The sequence below is a fragment of the Prinia subflava genome, chromosome 2 (assembly GCF_021018805.1).
Source record: "Prinia subflava isolate CZ2003 ecotype Zambia chromosome 2, Cam_Psub_1.2, whole genome shotgun sequence".
Taxonomy (NCBI): domain Eukaryota; kingdom Metazoa; phylum Chordata; class Aves; order Passeriformes; family Cisticolidae; genus Prinia; species Prinia subflava.
The window spans coordinates 86,215-105,754 of record NC_086248.1 but is presented as its reverse complement, the minus strand read 5'-3'; the positions used below and the strand labels follow the sequence as shown (position 1 = coordinate 105,754).

At 55.2% G+C, this 19,540-nt stretch overlaps 1 protein-coding gene across 3 annotated transcripts; it reads right to left on the bottom strand.

Annotated features, from left to right (window-relative positions):
* Positions 1–1,149: 1,149 nt before the first annotated feature.
* On the bottom strand, positions 1,150–11,171 carry FNDC4 (fibronectin type III domain containing 4). 3 transcript variants are annotated; one of them, XM_063422001.1, is made up of 6 exons: positions 10,846–11,171; positions 6,293–6,408; positions 5,622–5,826; positions 4,689–4,778; positions 3,321–3,454; positions 1,150–2,464 (listed from the first exon to the last, which is right to left on the bottom strand). In XM_063422001.1, exons 1-6 carry the CDS (start codon positions 10,916–10,918, stop codon positions 2,432–2,434), a joined length of 651 nt encoding a protein of 216 aa, XP_063278071.1. In that variant the 5' UTR covers positions 10,919–11,171; the 3' UTR covers positions 1,150–2,431. The 3 variants fall into 3 exon arrangements, with proteins under 3 accessions (XP_063278071.1, XP_063278066.1, XP_063278058.1); XM_063421996.1 differs by having other exon boundaries at positions 1,150–2,467; positions 10,846–11,083; XM_063421988.1 differs by lacking the exon at positions 1,150–2,464 and adding an exon at positions 2,492–2,719 and having other exon boundaries at positions 10,846–11,092.
* Between the last annotated feature and the right edge of the window lie 8,369 nt (positions 11,172–19,540).

The following is a 19,540-nucleotide window of genomic DNA, read 5'->3' as shown; positions in this document are numbered from 1 at the left end:
GGCACTGACGGCCCAGCTGGGCTCTGATCGCTGTTTGCAGCTGGGTGGCAGGGCCAGTCTCCCAGCAAGTGCTGTAGGCTGGGGAGACCTGGGGTGCCATGGATCAGTCAGGAGCTGGGCACGGTTTTTTCACTGGAGGTTTTGCATATTGAATATGGTTTCATGGAGAGTAGACAGCAACATGTAACTTGTTAGGGTGAGCAGGTCGTTGTCAGCCCACAGCTTCCAGCACTCATCTCTGCACTTCCCTGCCCTCCTGCACCACCACAGTCTGAGAAGAAGTGGTGAGTTGGGGGTTGGTTCGGTTTGGGTTTTTTGGTTGGTTTTGTTTTGGTTTGTTTTGGTTTGTTTTTTGTGGTTTTTTTTTTTTTTTCAGAGGGAAAGGGCTTTTTCCTCAACAACACACCCTGATTCTACATTTAATGTCAGACTCGGGGTTTTTTATTTGGTCGAAACCTCTTCATTTTGACAGTTTTTTGTGCCTTTCCTAGTTCCTCACCTCTGCTACACAGTCTGATCCTTTGATTCTTTGTGTGTGCCTCTGGCCTGGCTAAAAGTCTCACAGTAACAGCCATGTCTGCTATGGCATTCCAAGACAGAACTTCTAAACATTTTCCAGGGCACTAGAACATCCTTAAAACTCTTTTCTTTCCCTGGCAGCCCTAGTTTTTCTAAGGTATCTCCTTAAAAAGAGCTAGCAGGCAAAACAAGGTGTTTGTGTCTCTGGAGCTGTGGCTGTGCTCCCTGCAGCCCAGGTTACAGCCCAGCAGCAGCTGCATCCCACCATGGTGCTGTTGCTCCTCAGGTTCCCCTCTCCTCACCCGAGCAGGGAGCAGCACAGGCCCCTCCAGCCAGCACCCTGCCAGGGGCAGACCCTGTCCCCCTTCTTGGCCCTGCTGCTGGGATGTCTCTGCTCTCTGCAGAGGAGCAGCCGTGATGTCACCCTCAGTGGGACAGCCTGCAGCTGGCCCAGCAGCACCACATGGCCCAGACTGCAGCAGCAGCAGCCCTCCCTCAAGGGCCAGAAGGCTGCAAGGTGACCACGGAGCACCTCCAGCTCTTGCACAGCATGCAGGAACAGATCTCCAGGACACATGCATTCAAGAACTTGTATATGTGTGCATGCATGGACACACACAGAGACCTGCAGCTCTGATGCTGCCTTTGAGCCAGGATGCTTTTATTGAAAAGACCCTGCTACAGGAGTCGCTTATCCCGTCCCTTCCCCGCCTAGTCTTGCAGCAGGAGCAGCAGGAGCTGAGCAGCACCTGGAAGGAAAAGTCCTGAAAGTGCTTTTACTGGGAGATTTATTCCTGGAAGACGCTGGATCCTGTGGTACTTGAGTCCAGGGCTGCTGAGCCTGTCTGTGACAGGCTGCAGAGCAGAGCATGGAGGGAGAGCAGCAGCCAGGGCAGCAGGGAGCCTCCTTGTTTCACCCCACTTCCTCCAAGTGAGACCTTGCAGGCCTCACCACATTGTCTCCTCCAGGCAGCACAGGCACTGTGCTGCTCAAAAAGTGCTTGGCAGCTCCCCTGCAACAGCCTGAGCACTCAGCCCCACTGGGGCCACAGCACAGCCGCAGCCCTGGCACTGCCCACTCCCCCAGCCCTGTGGGGCTTCCACCAGCACTCCCTGCCCCAGCCCCTGCAGGCTCTGCGGGCTGGCCAGGCACTGTCACAGCACTAGCTCCTCATCGTCCCTCGTGTCTTTGTCCTCTGCAGCAGACAGGGAATTTGAAGCCCCTGCATGCCCATGACAGGGTGCAGTGGAGCCTGTTCTCCAGCAGCAATCCACTCACGCCTGTGCTGGCTGGGCCCAGCCCCGCAGACAAACCCTCCTTCCACCTACAGCTCTCCTGGCAGTGCTGGGCAATGCCTGCACCGCCCTGTTTCCCCAGCCCCATGGCCCTGAGGGGAGCAGCTCCTGCTCTCTGCAAGCAGCCCCCAAGGCCAAAGAGGCAGCTGAGAGCAAGGTCTGCCCGCTGATGCTGGGCACAGTCTGGCGCCACAGCTGCACCCAGGGCTTTGGCCAAGCCGGGCACAGGGACACGGCCTCCCCTCAGGCCAGTGCGTCAGCCCATCGGCTCCCCTGGGCTCCCTCCCACCCTGGCCGCTGGGGTGGCCCCACCCGGCCTCAGCTCGGCCTCAGCTCAGCCTCAGCTCGGCCTCAGCTCAGCTTCAGCTCATGCTCCCAGCGGGAGAGGGGAAGGGCCCGGTGTGCGGGATGGGCAGGGCCATGCTCTGCATGCACGGCTTGGAGCTGGCTCCGTGCACATCCCCAGACAGGGGCCCTCAGGAAAGCGGGAGTTCTGATACATGGATCTTCGCATGCTGAGTTCCAGGCTGCGCGCCTGGTGCTGCCTCTTCTTCCAAGGCCTGCTTTGGCTCTGGCAGGACACCCAAGATCCCAGACGGCAGAGCTGGTGTTGCACTTACACCTCGATGATGTTGACTGAGGGAGATTTCTTCTATGAGAGAAAAATCTGCTTTAAGACCTTGCTTTTGCTTTACTGCACCCCTGGGATCAGACCCGATGCCAGAGCCCCTCAGCCTGTGGCAGGCATCAAGACCAGGAGATCTCAGCAGAGCAGGGTCAGTTTGGAGTAGGGATCCAAGATGAGGAATCTCTTTTGCAAGGAGTAATCAGCAAGCTGAAAAATCTGGAGGAAGGGAACGAGGGACTTGAAGTCCAAACAGGAAGTTTCTGCTCCTGACATCCGCTGGAAACCAAGATGTGGGATCAATGGGCAGTCAGGCAACACCGTGAGGGGAGTTTCCACCCTTGACAGAGGCAGTAGATGACACAAGCAAAACCCTTCTCCCTCCCCATCCACAGCCTGGCATAGTGCTTCCATCAGGGTGAGGAAGGGGCCCTGCAATGGCTTGTGTGGTGATGACCCAGAGGCAGCTGCAGTGAAGGCAGAAAGTGAGCAGTGACAGACCCGTGCAGGAGCCATGAGAACAGCTGCCTAGCATGTCCCCTCCAGCCTGAGCAGGCAGGAGCAGACCTGTCCATCAGTGCAGGAGAGGTGCAGCCTTGGAGGGGCACGACGAAGGGTCTGTTACAGTCAGAGGTCCGGTACCACCTTGCAATGCAAGAGCTGCCCCAGCTGTTGTGTCTGCTTGTTTCTCCTGCTATCACCCATGAGGCACACACACTGCCCCACAGAGCAGAGCTCACTGAACCCTGAAAGCCCTCAGTGTTGGGGGTGAGAGCACAAGCTGGGGTGTTTCCATTTCTGGAGAGAGCCGGGCTCTGTCCAGGCTGTGAGCCCCCGCAGACGCCACACGCCATCCCTGCTGCCAGCCCTGCCCACTCACCTTGCTCCGCAGCAGCCCTCCGCTTGGTCGCTCTGGCGTGCTGTGCTCTGAGGACGGCTTTGTCTTCTCCTTGTTGTTGTTGGAGTCATTATCCTTGATGATGTCATATTGTCTGCAGAACAGGGCGATCACCGCTGCCCAAAGACAGACTGCGTGAGGGCCTCCCTCACAGCGGTGCCTCTGTGTCCCCTCCCCACAGCATCCCAGCTGCAGGGCAGTTGTGCCCAGGGCTCCTTGGGCTGCTGCAAACCCACAGCCCCACCTGCATCAGCTCGCACCACCCCAGGTACTCTGCATGCGTGGCCAGGCCGGTTTCCCTGGGCAGACAGGCACGGATGTGGCTGAGGCCACTGGGCCACACATGAGGTGCTCAGCACTCACCAAAGGCAGATGCTGAGGCACTCAAACAGGGACAGTGACGGCAGTGGGCAGCTGGATGGGTTTTGGAGGGCCTCCAGAAAGTCATTGAAGTTACTGAGCTGGTGCTTGTGACCCTCACAAAGGCCAGCCCTTGTCTTTGTGCACACTGGCTGTGGGGTCAGTCACTCTGTCAGGCTTTCACAGCATGCATCTCATGCAGCACGTCCCACAGCTGGGAACCCTGGACACAGGAGTCTGGAGCAACGCCCCCAAGTGTGACCATGCTGGACTCACTCAACCCCAGTGTGTGTGTGATAACACACAGGCACACACAGACTGGGCTAGACTCCTCACAGCCGGCGTCCTGACACATCAATCTGTGCCACGTGTAAACTACCAGCAGTCATCTTACATTTTTTTTCCAGTTCCCTAGAAAAGTGTCAAGGCCAGGGCAAGAAATTTCGGCAACATGCCACTACAAAATCCACATTTCCTAGGAAGGGAGCAGGGGATTAATGACTTCCCATTCACAGCAGCTGCATGTGACCAGTCAGGAGCTGACTTACTGCCTAGGCTCCCATGCTCCCAGGGCAGCCTGCTGCCTGCACTGACTTTAACTGAGCTGCACAGGAGCAAATCATCACTTTACAGCTTTAGCAGACTGAGGCACAGCCTCTACCAGCTCGTGCAGTAGTGTTATCAGTCACATCATCTCTGACCCAAGCAACACAATCGCCACTGTCAGTTGGGATGCTCCCACCCTGTAATTCCAGGTCCCATTCTGTCTCCTGCTCTTGGACATACTCCAGGCCATTACTGCTGAGCAGTGGCTGTGGTTGCTCCTTTTACCCCACTGGCTACAGCACCTCCAGAGACTCAGTGGACTTCCTAGAAAGGGTGCCAGACCCTCAACAATGTGCCTTTGCACTCTCTTGAGCCACATGCTCTTTGTGAACCATGCATTGTACCTTTCCTTCAGCCCGCCGGGACTCTGCTCGTGGCACTCACCTGCCCACATGAGCAGCACAGCCACAATGATGATAATCTCTCCTGTCTGCAGCTGCCGGTCTTTGTCCAGCCCTTCCATGGTGATGTCACCTGCAGAGAAGAGACCCCAAGCAGGGCTGGCAGCAGATACCCTCCCACTACAGCAAAACTGGAGGATCTGAGAAACTCCATAGAAGAGAAGCCCATCTCCCCCAAACAAGGGAGGGTGTGGGGTGACATCCTGTCTGGAGAGAGGACATGCATCCTGTGGCTTTCCTGAGTCAGATAAACCATCTGTGCTACAAAGGTAATCAGGGATTCCAACAGCTTTGAGATCATGTAGGGACAGCACAGTGCATGCCAGTAACCACTAAGGTCTCCCTCCACAGAGTGACCAGGGTAGGTCAGGTCAGTTTAACAAGAAGTTCTGAGGAAAGTCAGCCATCTGCTTGCCCTGCCACTCTCAAGACCCCTCTCATGGTCTGTCTCCTGCTGTAGACAGACTCCCTTGCCCTCTATGGGCATCATCTCTCTTGGATCCCTGGATTCTCTTTCATGGACCACCATGGAGGCAACCCTAAGGCAACACAGATATGAGTAGTAAAGGAGACCATGGTGCTCTGTCATTTCTCCTTTGGTAGCCTGCAGACTGGGAGATCTGAGAGTGTTCAGTACTGGCTTCCTACAGGCAGCAGCTGAGCAGGCCCCAGCAGCTGTCCTGGCCAGTCTGCCCAGCTGAATAGGTGCCAGGACCTGGGATAGGAGGGCTGCAAACCACAGCTTGGGGAGATTACTGTGGACACAGACACAACAGCAGCCTGTACAAGCCTGTGTGTCCCCAGCAGCCTGCTGCTCAGTCCAGCACCTTCCTCACTGGTTGTTGAATCCCTGCCCATCTGCTGTACAGCCTCCAGGCGTGGCCCCACCAGCAGCACCTGCAGGGAGGTGCCTCACCTTGGTTGGAGCTGTTGGAGGGCAGGCGGTCAGTCTCCTTCAGGGTGCGGAAGTGCACGCGCTTGCTAGCCTGGCTCTCCCCGTACAGGCCAATGCTCTGCACCTGGATGATGTAGTCAGCATCCTCTGCCAGGTCCCACAGCACACAGGCACGGTTGGTGGTGTTCACCTCCCGGATGAAGCGCTGCATCTGCCCGTCCTGCCTCTGCCAGAGGGAAGAGCTGTCACCCCTGGGAGCTGCTTCCAGCCGTGCCCTCACTCCTCCCTTCCCAGGCAACCAGCCACCCCAGGGTGGGCCAGACTGGCCAGCACTGCCTATTCAGCACACCTGCATGGCTTCAGAACCAGGCACCTCCCTGGACAAGGCACCATCCCCCAAGGCTGCATAGGTGGAGCAAGGCAAGCAAAGAAAGGTTATGTCATGGCTGAAGCACCATCCCTACCTGGAGAAATCCCAGGGAAGCTATTGGAGGGACTATCCCCAATGCAGCCCACAGTCTTCTGCCTCCCACCAGGATGGATGGCTCAGATGGGGCAGCCTGGCAAGGGCTGCTCAGCAGCAGAGATGTCCTCAGGCAGATGCCAGAGGAGCCGTGGACTGTGGCAAAGGGACCGACCCAGGAGCATGCTGGTAATCAGTGTCCCCAGCCCCTGGGACAGCCCCTGGATACCTGCTGTAGGATGGCGTAGCCAATGACCACGTCTCCTTCTGGTACGTCCCAGGACACGGTGGCAGAGTTTGCCTTCAGCTGCGTCACAGTCACGTTGACAGGGGACGGTGGCCTGTCTGGGTGAGCCATGGACCACAGGGGAGAGGCAAAAGAAGATGTCTCAGAACAGGCACTCAGCCCTGCACATCACCACAGGGCCTCTCCAACACCTGCCAATGGCAGCATGTTGGCTCCAGGGAGCCCCTTCCCTGGTGAACTCATCCCCAGGAGAGGAGTGGCACAGCAGACGGAGAAGCCTGAGGCCTGCCAGCAGCAACACGTGCACAGCATGGTGCTTCCTGGGCTGGCAGGCAGCTGCCTGCTCTGTGCATGAGGACTGGGCAGGTGCAGAGCTCTGGGGCTGCCCCATGGATGGGCATACCACAAACGCCTGGCACACCACCCAGAACTGCATGGAAGCAGCCCAGACACAGCAATGATATATTGATTGTGACAGAAAAAGGGGGCACCTTGGAACAAACACACTCTACGACTCAATCTGGCCATCTCCTCTGCCTGGAATTACTCCTTGCTCCCCATGCTCCAGGGCATGGGGAAAGGCCAATGCTGAAGGCAGAGCTGGCTGTCCCAGTAAAGCCTGGAAAATAGAATAGAACTTCCCAACAACATTAAGAGTGAATATAGAAGCAAACCTGTACTTGAAAGCTTTCAGGTACACAATACGATGAAAATTGTATGTGGTATAGTAGAACTACAATTTTTATAAGGTTACTTGATTAGTATACTTATCATATACTGTCCAATTAAAAGGTTAGTTGGTTAGGTAATAATTCCAGGGGGTCCTGCCCCACTGGAAGCAGTCCAGAAGTTTTTCTTGTCCCACTTTTGTTATGCCTGGTCCAGATTCCAGTTGGAAAACAGAACGTCCTTGTAGCTGGTTCTCATCCAGCCATTTCTTGAACACTTGCAGCCACCCACCAGACTTGTGCTTCAGCCCCTTCCCCAGCTCTGTTCCCTTCCGTGGACACGTTCCAGCCTCTCAATGTCTTTCTTGTTGTGAGTGGCCAGGATTCAGGGTGCCTCAGCAGTGTCCAGCACAGGGGGAAAACCACTGCCCTGGTCCTGCTGCCACACTACTGCTGACATAAGCCAGGATGCTCTTAGCTTTCTTGGCCAGATCATGTTTAACTGCTGTCAACCAGCACCCCCAGGTTCTTTTCCACTGGACCACTTTCCATCCTTGTCTGGTTTTCTGCCCCAGGCACGGCCAGGTCAGGTCAGGCTCAGCTGACAGCCCAGCTCAGGGAGGATCCTGTCAGCCAGCAAACATCTGCTCTCTTGCACTGTCCCGGACACAGGCATGTCAAAGTGTGGGTGTATGGGGGGCTGCATGTTTCTGCTTGTCTTCGAGCATAAGAACAGTTGTCCTAGGTTACCACTAGTTAGGAAGCTAGCTAGGTTTGTGCTAGCAAACATAATGGGGTCAGACTAGCCCAAGAATCCAGTGGGGGAGACTGGTCTAAGACCTGATTTGGTCTGCACCAGTCCATATGTGCCCAAACCACTCTTGGGCATGGCTTGGAAGCTAGGACAAGCCAGAAAACCATTCCTCACAGGTGGCACTGATGTGCCTCCCCCTTTGGAACTCATGAGTTTAATACCAGACCCTGCCAGCTGGCCTCAGGACAAGAACAGGATATGGTGCTTCACAATACATCAACAGTAATTAATTAGGTGGGGTTTTTACATCTAACAGAATTTTTAAAGTCCTGAATATGCGCAATTGGGGCAGTTTGACTACCAACCTTTAAGTGTACGTGAAGACATTAAAGACAGGGTCTGACATCTCTGCGACACAGAAGTTTGTGGGTGGAGTTTGTAGCAGCTGTCCAGCTCTGCTCAAGAATTTTCTAGGCTTTTGCAAGGCACCCAGCCTGTCCCAGCTGGGGATGCTGAGACACTGCCCTGGAACCGAGCCACTTGATGATTTGAGAACAAAGGCACTGCACCAATTCACAAGCCATGCTGCTGAGTGCACACAGGTCTGACAAGGGCTCCAGCTGTATTTAGCCAGGGCTTGCACAGGCCCTGTGCAGGGACTGTCACTCACTGGCAGCAGAAGGGTGAGAGGATCTGGGGGCACGGTGGAGCCACAGTGCACGTGGCTCGTCAGTGCCCCACACCTCAAGCACCCTGAAGACACTTGGTGCACACTCCAGGCCAGCAGCCCTGAGCCTGTGTGACAGGAGCCGTGGTGTCCAGGCTACAGTTCTGCATGACAAGAACCAGGGCTCCTTCATCAGTTTCCTGCTGAATGAACTGCAGAAAAAACATTTCTGAGCACACGGGATTTGCACACCCGTCAGGAAGAGACAAGACAAGAAGCCTCTGAAGTCAAAACTTGAGAAGTTCACCCTAGACACACAGAGCAATGTTTAATCCCAATCACCTCTGCTCTGGAGACAGGCTGGAAGAGCTGAGGTTTTTCACCTCGAAGAGAATAAGATATTGGTAAGATATTGGAGCCCTTTCCAGTGCCTAAAGGGGCTCCAAGAGAGCTGGAGAGGGGCTTTGGACAAAGGGACAGGACAAGGAGGGGACGGCTTTTCACTGACAGAGGCCAGAGTTAGACAGGATATTGGAAAGCATTGTGAGAGTGGTGAGGCCCTGACACAGGTTATCCAGGGAAGCTGGGGCTGCCCCTGGATCCCTGGAAGTGTCCAAGGCCAGGCTGGACAGGGCTTGGAGCAGCCTGGGACAGTGGGAGGTGTCATTGCCCACCACGGGGATGGATTGAATTGGGCTTTGAGGTCCCTTCCAAAGCACACCATTCCAGGATTCTGTGAAATTCAAGGTGAGACCTCAGAGTTTTTACAAGACCTCCAAAGGACAAAGCTTTGTGTATAATCCCCACATTGCATCTAATATTGTCCAGCCTGCTCTGCAGCTGAGATCTGAGCAGTTTTGTGCCAGAGCTGTTGCCATAAATGTCTGTGGATGCAAAGGCTCCAAAAAGCATGCACTCTGAAGCCAACACATCCTGGCTCTACAGTCAAGATGCTGCTGGGCTCTCTGGGAAAAGTGTGCCACCATTTAGCTCAATGCATTAACTCCTAATGATTCTACATCACTTATAAATGATCCAGCTTCACTTTTTGTTCAAGCCATATTACGAAAGGAGCACCCCCACAGAAAGCACAGTCACTTACTTAAGGCCTGGCACAGGTTTTGTCCTGTCTGTACAGCAGTGTGCTCCTTTTGGGCCTCATTAAGGGGTGGGAAGAGCTGGGCTGTGCAGGAGCGAGCAGCACTGCAGCCTGTGGCTGGACACTGGGAGGGACGGGCAGAGGGCAGCGGGAGGGATGGGCAGAGGGCAGCAGGAGGGATGGGCAGAGGGCAGCGGGAGGGATGGGCAGAGGGCAGCGGGAGGGATGGGCAGAGGGCAGCTAAAGGGATGGCCAGAGGGCAGAGGGAGGGATGGACAGAGGGCAGCGGGAGGGATGGCCAGAGGGCAGCAGGAAGGATGGGCAGAGGGCAGCGGGAGGGATGGACAGAGGGCAGCAGGAGGGATGGGCAGAGGGCAGCTAAAGGGATGGCCAGAGGGCAGAGGGAGGGATGGACAGAGGGCAGCGGGAGGGATGGCCAGAGGGCAGCAGGAAGGATGGGTGGTGGCCAGTGGGAGGGGTGGCTGGTGGGCAGCTGGACATGGGACCATATATGCCACGCATCCCGGCTCCGTGGGTCAGCAAGGGGCCACACAGATGCCCTTCGAGATGGATGCTGGCACATGCGGTGCTGCAAGGGACAAGGCACGGGGCACACATCCACCGGTGCTCTCCCCGGGCTGCTGTGATCCGGAGAGTGGAACCCCCCTGCCCCCCGGCCCATGCCCTTGGGGCTGCTGCTCAAGGGCACCCAGATGTTTGCCCAACTTACTGCTGCAGCACGGAGTAAGCACCAGACTTCACATCTAAAAATAAGTGGCCCCTTTTTAACACCCCTGATTGCATCTCTTCCTGAATCCGTCAGTACGTGTTTTGCAACAGAATGTAGCAGAACACGTCTGGCAGTCGCAATTCGATTTGATATCTCTGACCTGTCGAGGGGCAAACAGGCAGCAGGAAGCGGCTGCTGATCGCGGGGCATCCCGGCGAGTCAAAGGACGCAAGGACAGCGGTGCCTCGGGCGCACGGAGCTCCAGCGAGCACCGGCAGGAAGGGACACGATCCCCGTCCCCCTGCCGGCCCCAGCCCTGAGCGCCCCTGCCCGGGGCAGGACGGGCCCGCTCCGGCCCGCGGCCGCCCCAGGGGAGCCCGGGGACCCCCGGGAAAGGCAGCGCGGCTGGCGCCGTCCCCCGGGGGAGGGGACGCGACACGGTCGAAGGCACGGGGGACTCGGAGGCCGCGGCGCCCCGGGGGTGCCCGAGGAGTCCTCGGGGATGGAGGCAAAGGCCAGGCCGGGGATGCGGCGAGGCCGGCGGGGGTACCCGGCGGGACCGCAGCCCCCGGCAGGGACGCGCAGCCCCGGTGCCCGCCCGGCCCGGCCGCACTTACTGGCTCGTACGAGACACAGGTCGCAGCCGAAGAGCACCAGCACCGGGCTGATCATCGCCGAGACTCGGGCCATGGCGCTGGGGCTGCGGCCCGGCCGGGCGGCGGCCCTGGCACCGGCCCGGCTCCCTGCGCCGCGGGACGGAGCGGGGCCGAGCCCCGGCCGCAGCGCGGGGGGGCGGAACGGCCGCCGGGCCCGGCCCGCCCCCGAGCGGCACCGCAGCGGCTCCGGCACCGCGGCGGCTCCGGCACCGCCTCCCTGCCGTGCCCCGAGCGGCCGGCGCCGCCCCCAGCCCCGGGCCGTACCCCGAGACCGCCCGAACCGCGCCCGCCTGTTCCTGGAGCCCCGGAGCAGCCGCGGCGCTCCCGGTACCGCTCTCCAGCAACCCCGAGCGCCCCGGCGCAGGCTGCACCCCCAGAAACCCCGAGCGCCCGCCGTCCCCGTGCGGCACCCCCAGTACCCCCAGTGCCAGATGTTCCCATGCTGTACCCCAGCAGCCCTCAGTGCCAAATGTTCCCATGCTGTACCCCAGTAGCCCCCAGTGCCAGATGTTCCCATGCTGAACCCCAGCAGCCCTCAGTGCCAGATGTTCCCATGCTGTACCCCAGTAGCCCCCAGTGCCAGATGTTCCCATGCTGTACCCCAGCAGCCCCCAGTGCCAGATGTTCCCATGCTGTACCCCAGTAGCCCTCAGTGCCAGATGTTCCCATGCTGTACCCCAGTAGCCCCCAGTGCCAGATGTTCCCATGCTGTACCCCAGTAGCCCCCAGTGCCAGATGTTCCCATGCTGTACCCCAGTAGCCCCCAGTGCCAGATGTTCCCATGCTGTACCCTAGCAGCCCCAGTGCCAGATGTTTCCGTGCTGAACCCCCAACAGCCCCCAGTGCCAGATGTTCCCATGCTGTACCCCAGCAGCCCCCAGTGTGCTGTACCCCAGTAGCCCCAGTGTGCTCTCCCCAGCACGGGAGGCTCCACACGCGGCACCAGTCCCGGGCCCACGGCCGCTCACGGCCGCGAGCGGCGCTGCTGTCACGACCGCCGGTCACCAACAGACGCCGGCACTCGGGCTGCTGCCCCCAGCACAGCCCCACAGCTCCTCTGCCCCTGGGCGTGCTCTGACCCTCCAGGGTGCTCCTCGTGGTGTGTCTGAAGACACAGGCATGGGGTGTGCTCCATCCCCGGGAAGGGCAGCACTGAGTGTGCCTAACGAAGCCGTAGAGAAATAAGAAGCTGTAGATCATCCTCCATTACCTTACAGCAGTAATTTACTACTTTATGTGAGCAATGCAGACTGAAAGGAGGAGTCAAGCAAACGTGGAATCTGTGGTTCCAAGGGGCTGCTAAGATGACTCAACCTAGCTGTGGTTTTGGGCAGACTTGGGAACTCTTGAGGCTTCTCTCTGCCCAGCTGATGTCCTTGGCGTGTTGTCCTGCTGTGTAGCATAGCTGGACCCAAGTGGCAGCTCAGACCATGCCCTTGATGAGGTCAGCCCACAGCAAAAGTATATTGGTGCGTGCATGTGTGCAGACATGGGCACATCCATAGTTCAGGGCACTAAGGCCCCTAAAATTTAGTCTTTATTTGGGCACTTCAAAAGGGCTTTCCTAGTTATAGGAGAAGTGGTCTGTGCCTTGGGGAGAGCTGTGGGAGACCAGGATGGTCACGTTGCCATGCGAAGATCTAATCTGCAGTGCGTGTGCAAAAGGCAAGGTACAGCTAAGTGAAAACTGAACCTTGTCAGAATTTACATCAACTCTGCAGCTTCATGGCAGGTGAGGTGATCAAAATGGTCCCATCTGGGTTGTTCAGTGCTGCTTTTCAGATGCTCTTGGCAGATCAGGACTGGCTCTTTCCTGAGCTTCATTGCTGCTGCAGTGCACAGCGGTGAGGAGCAGGGTGAGCCTGATACTGCTTTCCCAGCAGAGTCCTGTTTCAAAGCTCCTTCTCTCTCTATCTGATTATGGGGATGGAACTTCAGGAAGGCCAAGGGTAGAGCTGGCAACTGTAAAACTGTGACTGCAAGCAGATTTAAGGAACAATTTGCCAGTTATGTCTTCTCTGCAAGGTCCATTCTCACTCGGTAGCTGTGAGAAGCACTCGGGTTATTGCAGAGCTAGCTGTTGGTGTTAATGTTGACTGCTCCATAGCCTGTGTTTGCCACCAGGCAAGCATCCCTGGCTTGCCCAGCACTGCTCTGGCCTGCACAGGAACCCTCAGACACATTATTTGAAAAGCTCAGTTCTGTCAGTGTTAGGTATCAGTGAGTAATGCCAATTTTTTGACAGCAGAAACAGGTGGCGATTAGCACTGTTTGTTCTGCATCCTTCCTCTGAGCGACTTCAAAGTGGTTCAGGCTCTGTGTCCTTTCCCTGTGCTCCAGGGTGTTTCTTGTGCAGGGTGAGAACTGTGCTGTGATTGGGGAATTTTGTGTCTGGTCACCCTAGGCATCACTGTTGCCTGGCTGGCATTCCCAGGCTTCACACACCTGCCAGATCAGTGCAGGACATGGGAAAGAACACGCTGTGCCACTTAGGACAGCCCTGGGAATTCAGTGACTGTGCTTTGGGAGCAGGTGATGGCTTTGCATTTCTGAGTTCAGTCTATAAATAATGAATACTGAGAGTGCATACTCTCCACACACATTTAATTATCATTTGAGTATTTGGGATTTTGGCCAGGCAAAACTCAATTTGCAATCACAAATCAGGCACTAATGCGTCTAAATTGTATTATATGCCTTGCAGTGCCTCGTACTCAGAATTCAGTGGGGAAATCCAGCAGCAGCCTCGAGATCCCAGCCTCACCTCTGCAGCCTGGCCTGCAGGCTCCGAAGTCCCAGCCTGCCCCCAGCAAATAGGAGGTTCTGGGAGAGTTGCTGGCAGCAAGAGGATGTCCTGCCCATGATGCAGGAGCCTCCTGTATGTCACCCTGCTGTCACCTTCCTCTGTCCATTAGAGGAATACACCAGCAAGGACTCCCAGCACGCCAGGAATTGACCTCTGCAGCTGGGAAAGGTTTGGATTGATGATATCCCTGTTCAGAATCTCCCCCATACTTTGTAGAGTATAAATGTTATTGACTAAATGAAGCCCACAAAGGATTTTGTGTCCCTAATCTAAACTTTAGTTAGCTGTTAACTAGTGTGAGGTGAGCATTCACGGATTTATGAAAGCATGACATGACCTGCAATAGCTGGGTCCTGACCTGGGGGTCCTGGACCTCTGTGACTGTTCCCCCCTGGGACACAACACTCATGCAATTATTTCTCCCACTTTCTGGCTGCTCCCTTTTCCTGCTCCAGAGCCTCCCACGGCCAGCTGTGACCCAGCTGTGCCTATGGAGGCAGCTGGCAACTGCAGCTTGGCTCGGAGGGCTTTTCCTGGTGAGCATTGCCCTTCCGACAGTTGCTGGCTGGCCTAGAGGAGGGCTGGGCAGGGTGTGAGTGCCAGACCTGCCCCTCCACCCCCAGACCCTGTCTCCCAGCCAGGGTGGGTGGGTGCTTGCCCACCATGTCCTCTCTCCAGGCCTTTCTGGCTGCTGCTTCACGTTAGCTGTCTCCTGAAATGAAACGTCCAAAGTTGTTGTGAGGGTTCATTCCCATCCACTTTGTCACGTCTGTGCTGGCTGCTGTATCCTCCATTTCTCTCCCAGGGAAGTGGGAATTAACACTGATTCCCTGTGATAATAATAACGGAGGGCAAAGGCGCAGCAAACCTCAGAGATTTTCTGTAAAGCCACTACAGGGAAGTCCCCTATTGTCCTCAGCCAAGGAACAGGCTCAGACCTGTCACCAGTCTATGAATATCAGCACTTTATCAACACTTCATGAACTTTATTAAATGTGGAAAGTCAGTCTGCTAATCATTAATACGCACCAATCGTTAATAACTTCTGATCCTCCTTTTGTGTTTATTTATTTTTTGATGTCATCTTTTTACCATCTGCTGCATAATTGGATTTGAGGAATTCAGTGCTGCCCAAGAACAGGCATTTATACTTTCTATTGTCACAGGGTATTGTGAAGTCAAGTCAATTGTGAATTCCCTGTGTAATTATGGGCATTGTGAAAAGTAATTTATTCTGTTGCATTTAGACCAGATGCCCAATTACTTCTTCTGGTGCTTCCTAGCTTCTATTGTAAGAAAAAAGTAATAACAATTTGCTATCTATCCGCAGTGCACCATCTGCAGCACGGCAGACCCGGTCATCTTTCACAGCTGATTATTTCTTTTTTACCCTTTTAATATGGGACAACTAGACAGCATATGGTGTTTGAGATGTGGTTTCCAGGGTGTCAATGTATTCATAACAGTGTTACCTCTCAGCTCTTTCTCAGATCATTTCCACCACATGAAGCCACCAAAGCCAAGAGCCTGGTAAAGCTGAAGAGTGAGGTCTATCCACAGCAAAAACATTCAGCACTGTCATGGTCAGGGAACACACAACTGATGAGGGCTGATGAGCAGCTCTATCAAAGCCCACCCCGGGAAAGAAATTTATTTGTTATTGCTCAGATAAAAGCACAAAGCACTGAGCATGAGGCAGGAAAGCTTAACCCTCTTCATGAAGAGAAGGGGAGCACTGGGCAAACCCTGCACCCCAAGGCAGACACTGCCACACGAACAGGGGGTGTCAGGGCCCTCTCTAATGGGCATTGTGCCTGCCAGAAACCTGCTCTGGCTCCGATGCCCAATCTTCTGCCTGTTAGTACTGGCATCTCTTTTGGGTGTCCAGTTAGGGGCTTGGGCTATAGGGAGGGAGAAAACTCACCGGGACTGGCTGGAAAACTCTCTGGGATGACCCTGGCTGGATCCCAGGTTCTCATCAAAGCTGCCCCATCACTTTCCCCCTCAACTGGACAGGGAAGAGAAAGTATAATGAAACACTCATGGATTGAAATAAGGGCAGGGAGAGCTCCCTCACCACCTACTGTCATGGGCAAAACAGACTCAGTGTTGGGAAATTGGTTTAATTTATTACCAATCAAGTCAAAGTAGGGTAATGAGAAATAAAACCAAATTGTAAAACCATCTTCTCACCACCCCTTCTTTGCTCCCCAGCTTAGCTTTGCTCCCCAGCTCTCTCCCTCCTCCCCCTCAGCAGTGCAGTGGGACAGGGAATGGAATCAATTCATCACAGCATGTCTCTGCCTTCTCAGGGGGAGGGTCCTCACAGTCTTCCTCTGCTCTCACTTGGGGTCCTCCATGGGCTGCAGGTGGGTCTCTGCTCCTGCATGGATCTTTTTGGGCTGTAGGTGGGTCCCTGCTACCCCTGGGCCCCACAGGCTGAAAAATAATCCCTGCCCCAGCACATGGGGCACCTCATCTCATTCCTTCTGCCCTGGCCTGGGGGACTGCAGGGCTGTTGCTCTCATAAACCCTCACTCCTCTCTCTGGCTGATGCTGTGCACAGTTTTTTTTCCCTTCTTAAATCCCAGAGGCACTGCCACCATTGCTGATCGACTCTGCTTTGGCCAACCACAGGTCTGTCTTGGGGCCAGCTGGCTTTGGCTCTGCTGGGCATGGGGGAAGATTCTAGAAGCTTCTCACAGAAGCTATCTCTGTAACCCTCCCTCTACCAAAGCCCTGCCATGCAAATCCAATACAGTTCCCTTAAGAGGGAGTTTTGGGCGAAGCGACTTACAGTGAAAGCCTAAATCAGCCTGAGCTGTTTAGCCTAGGAACTCTGAAACTGAGGGGGCTGTGCTGACAGCTTCTCTGCTTCTCTTTAGATCCTGACAGCTGCCAAGCACACACGTATCTGCTGCAGAGACTGGAGTGGCCTCTTCCACGTCTGGGGTAGAACTTCAGTCCACGCTGGCTTGGCCCACGAGGAGTCCAGGGCTGGTCATCCTCTCGGTGTGAGACTGCAGAATGCTGATTCCGTTTCCAGCCACTGCTCCACCTCAAGGACTGTCCTGCTGCCATTCTCCTGACACCCTCACCCTGGCATTGCTTCTGACAGGGCCAGAGTAATTTGCCAGCTGCATCACTGGCGCTGGGATCTGCTCCTTGTGTTTGCTCGTGCTGACTGCGTGACTGCTGCCATCATTTGGGAGCAGAGACGAAGTTCCTGGAGAAAGGGAGAGCGTGTGCTTGGAGCCAGCCTGGCTGTGCCACGTCCCTGCTCGGGTGCTGGGCCCACCTGCAGTGCCCCACAGGGCCAGGGGCAGAGCCAGGGGGGCGTGGGAAGGAGGGAAAACCTGTGTGATGCCTGGATCTCCATGGCAGAGGAGAGGGAGCTGTCAGGGACATGGGACAGGGGGACAAGGCACTGTCTGGGCAGCCCTGTGCAAGAGCCACGTGTGCAGCAGGCCTGGCAGGGCTGTGGTGCCACGGAGCCTCCCTGTGCTGCCCAGGGGCTGCTCTGGGGCAGTCATTGCCTCAAAGTGGCTGTGATGAGAGCTGGCCAACAACACGAGAGACCAGACCTGTTTTGGGTGGCATGGACCTCCACCCTGTCTGGAGGGAGCTCTGCAGACCAGCCTCAGACCTCTGAGCCAGCCACTTGTGTCAGGGATGTGCCCTGTCCCTGCAGTGGGGAGGTGCTGACGCAGCCAGGCTGAAGTGTCCTCCCTGCTTTGCCTGTGCTCTGCACAGCAGCAGCTCTGAGGCAGGGGCCAGGGCCAGGGTGGTTGGAGTTTGTCTTGAAAGATGGTATTTGATGAGAGGTATTTGAGGTATTAGGCATGGAAAGATGTTTTGATGAGGAAGGAGCTCAGCAGTAAGAAGTTACGAAGTAATCCTGTAGGTTTTCAGGATATCCCCATTTTGAACACTAATGCAAACCATCTTAGAGGGGCTGCAAGGGCAATATATAGATGTTACTGAGGCCCTTTCATTTTATAATACTGAATTTCATCTGCCATTTCATCTCCCAACCACTCAGTATTCTAAGATGTTTCAGCACTTCTTTGTGGTTACCTTTTAATTTTTACTGCTCCATGCAATCCTCAAACCTGACTTTACTCTGTGCCCATTTACTTCCTGTATCATGAGGGAAACATTTTGAATGTTCCGGTGTTAATGTGAATCCTTGCAGGATTCCCCCAGTGGCCTCACTCCCCTGAAAATGCCAAATGTCTCCTCCAAATGCTTCCTCTGGCCCTCAACAAGACAACCATCCTATTTAATGCATGGCAGCCTTGCTCTTTAAAGAGGTCCAGGGCCTTGGCAAATTTTTTTTGGAAATTCCAGTAGCAATTTCAACAAAATCTAACTGAAGATATTCAGCTCTGAGGTTCTCAGCAGAAGTACATGGAGCTGCTGGGGTGAGAGCAGAGGAGGCCGTGAAGATGCTCTGAGGGCTGGAGCCCCTCTGCTGTGAAGCAAGGCTGGGAGAGCCAGGGGTGCTCACCTGGAGAAGAGAGGGATCCAGGGAGAGCTGAGAGCCCCTGCAGGGCCTAAAGGAAACCCACAGGAATGACAGGGATGGACTGTTCAGTAGGGCCTGGTGCAATAGAACAAGGAGCGATGGTTTAAACTGAAGGAGAGGTAATTTAGATTAGATGTCAGGGAGAAGTTTTTCACAATGAATGTGGCCAGACACACATACAGGCTGCCCAGAGAGGTGGTGACTGTCCCATCCTTGGAAGCATTCAAGATCCGGATGGGTGGTGTTCTGAGCAACCCAATGTGGTGGAAGACAACCGTGCTCATTGCAGGGCCATGGCCTAGTTAACATTTAAAGGTCCCTTCAACCCAAAGCATTCCATGATTCTGTGTGGAAAAGTCTCCTTTTGAGGTTTACCTCTTTACCAAGTACCTAAATCAGATGAAGTCTGTCTCCCATTTGCACATGAGCCCTCCTCCTCCCTGTAACCCTTACTGCTGCATGGGCAGCTCTGGTTCTCACGAGGGGAAGGAGCTGTCCCCAAAAACGGCACCACAGGTGCCACCTGTGCTGGCTGGGGCAGCCCTGCCTGCCTGTGGCCGTGCCCGGTGGCAGCAGGGCCAGCCAAAGGCAGACGAGGGACCAGCCCACACTGCAGTGGCACAGAGGGCCAAGAGCCTCCGTGGCAATGAGGAAGAACTGGAAAAAAGCTGACAGCACTGGCTGTGATTTTCCTAACCTTTACTTTGGGTCTGTCTCCCCAGGCAGCCACTGGGACCATGCCTCTGGTTATGTTCATTCTATGGTTCAGTGCAGGCTATATTTGAATAATCACCTGGCTTTTGGTACCTGCTTCCAAAATAAGACAGAAGCTTGCTTCTGAAATGCAACTGCACTTTTTGAAAACAAAAGCTTCTGATTTAGAAGACCTTTGAGTGTAATTCAGATGGGTTTTTGGACCTGATACAGCATGCACAAAAGAGGACACTGTGCTAATTAATGTCTCAGCAGAGCTGTCCAATATAACCACCGCCCCTCCAATCTCCCTCTCATTCCACTGTATTTTAATAATAAGATTGACCTATTTAATTTTGAAGGCAGCTGGCTTTCAGAGTCAAGCAACACTTCAAGAAATAATGTCATGCTTAGTGCTGGTTTCATTACACAGCATCCCAGGAGGACATTAACCCTCCACTTGCCATGAAGGTCACAGAGCAAGCACCTAGGACCAGACTGCTCCAGAAGCTACTCCCAGACACCTGCAGCAGCCCAGGGAAACATTTGATTTACAGGTAATATCACTGAAGGAAAGCAAAGCACTGGAAGAGCTTGCCTGGCACCGCTGTGGTGTCCTTACCCACAGA

Excerpts from the sequence above, each read along its gene's own strand:
- FNDC4 (XM_063421988.1), bottom strand. The coding sequence starts at position 10,918 with ATGGCCCGAGTCTCGGCGATGATCAGCCCGGTGCTGGTGCTCTTCGGC. Across the intron at positions 6,409-10,845 it reads CCTGTGTCTCGTACGAGCCA|ACAGGCCACCGTCCCCTGTC; the intron begins GTAAGTGCGGCC and ends TGGCTCACCCAG. Across the intron at positions 4,779-5,621 it reads CTCCAACAGCTCCAACCAAG|GTGACATCACCATGGAAGGG; the intron begins GTGAGGCACCTC and ends TCTTCTCTGCAG.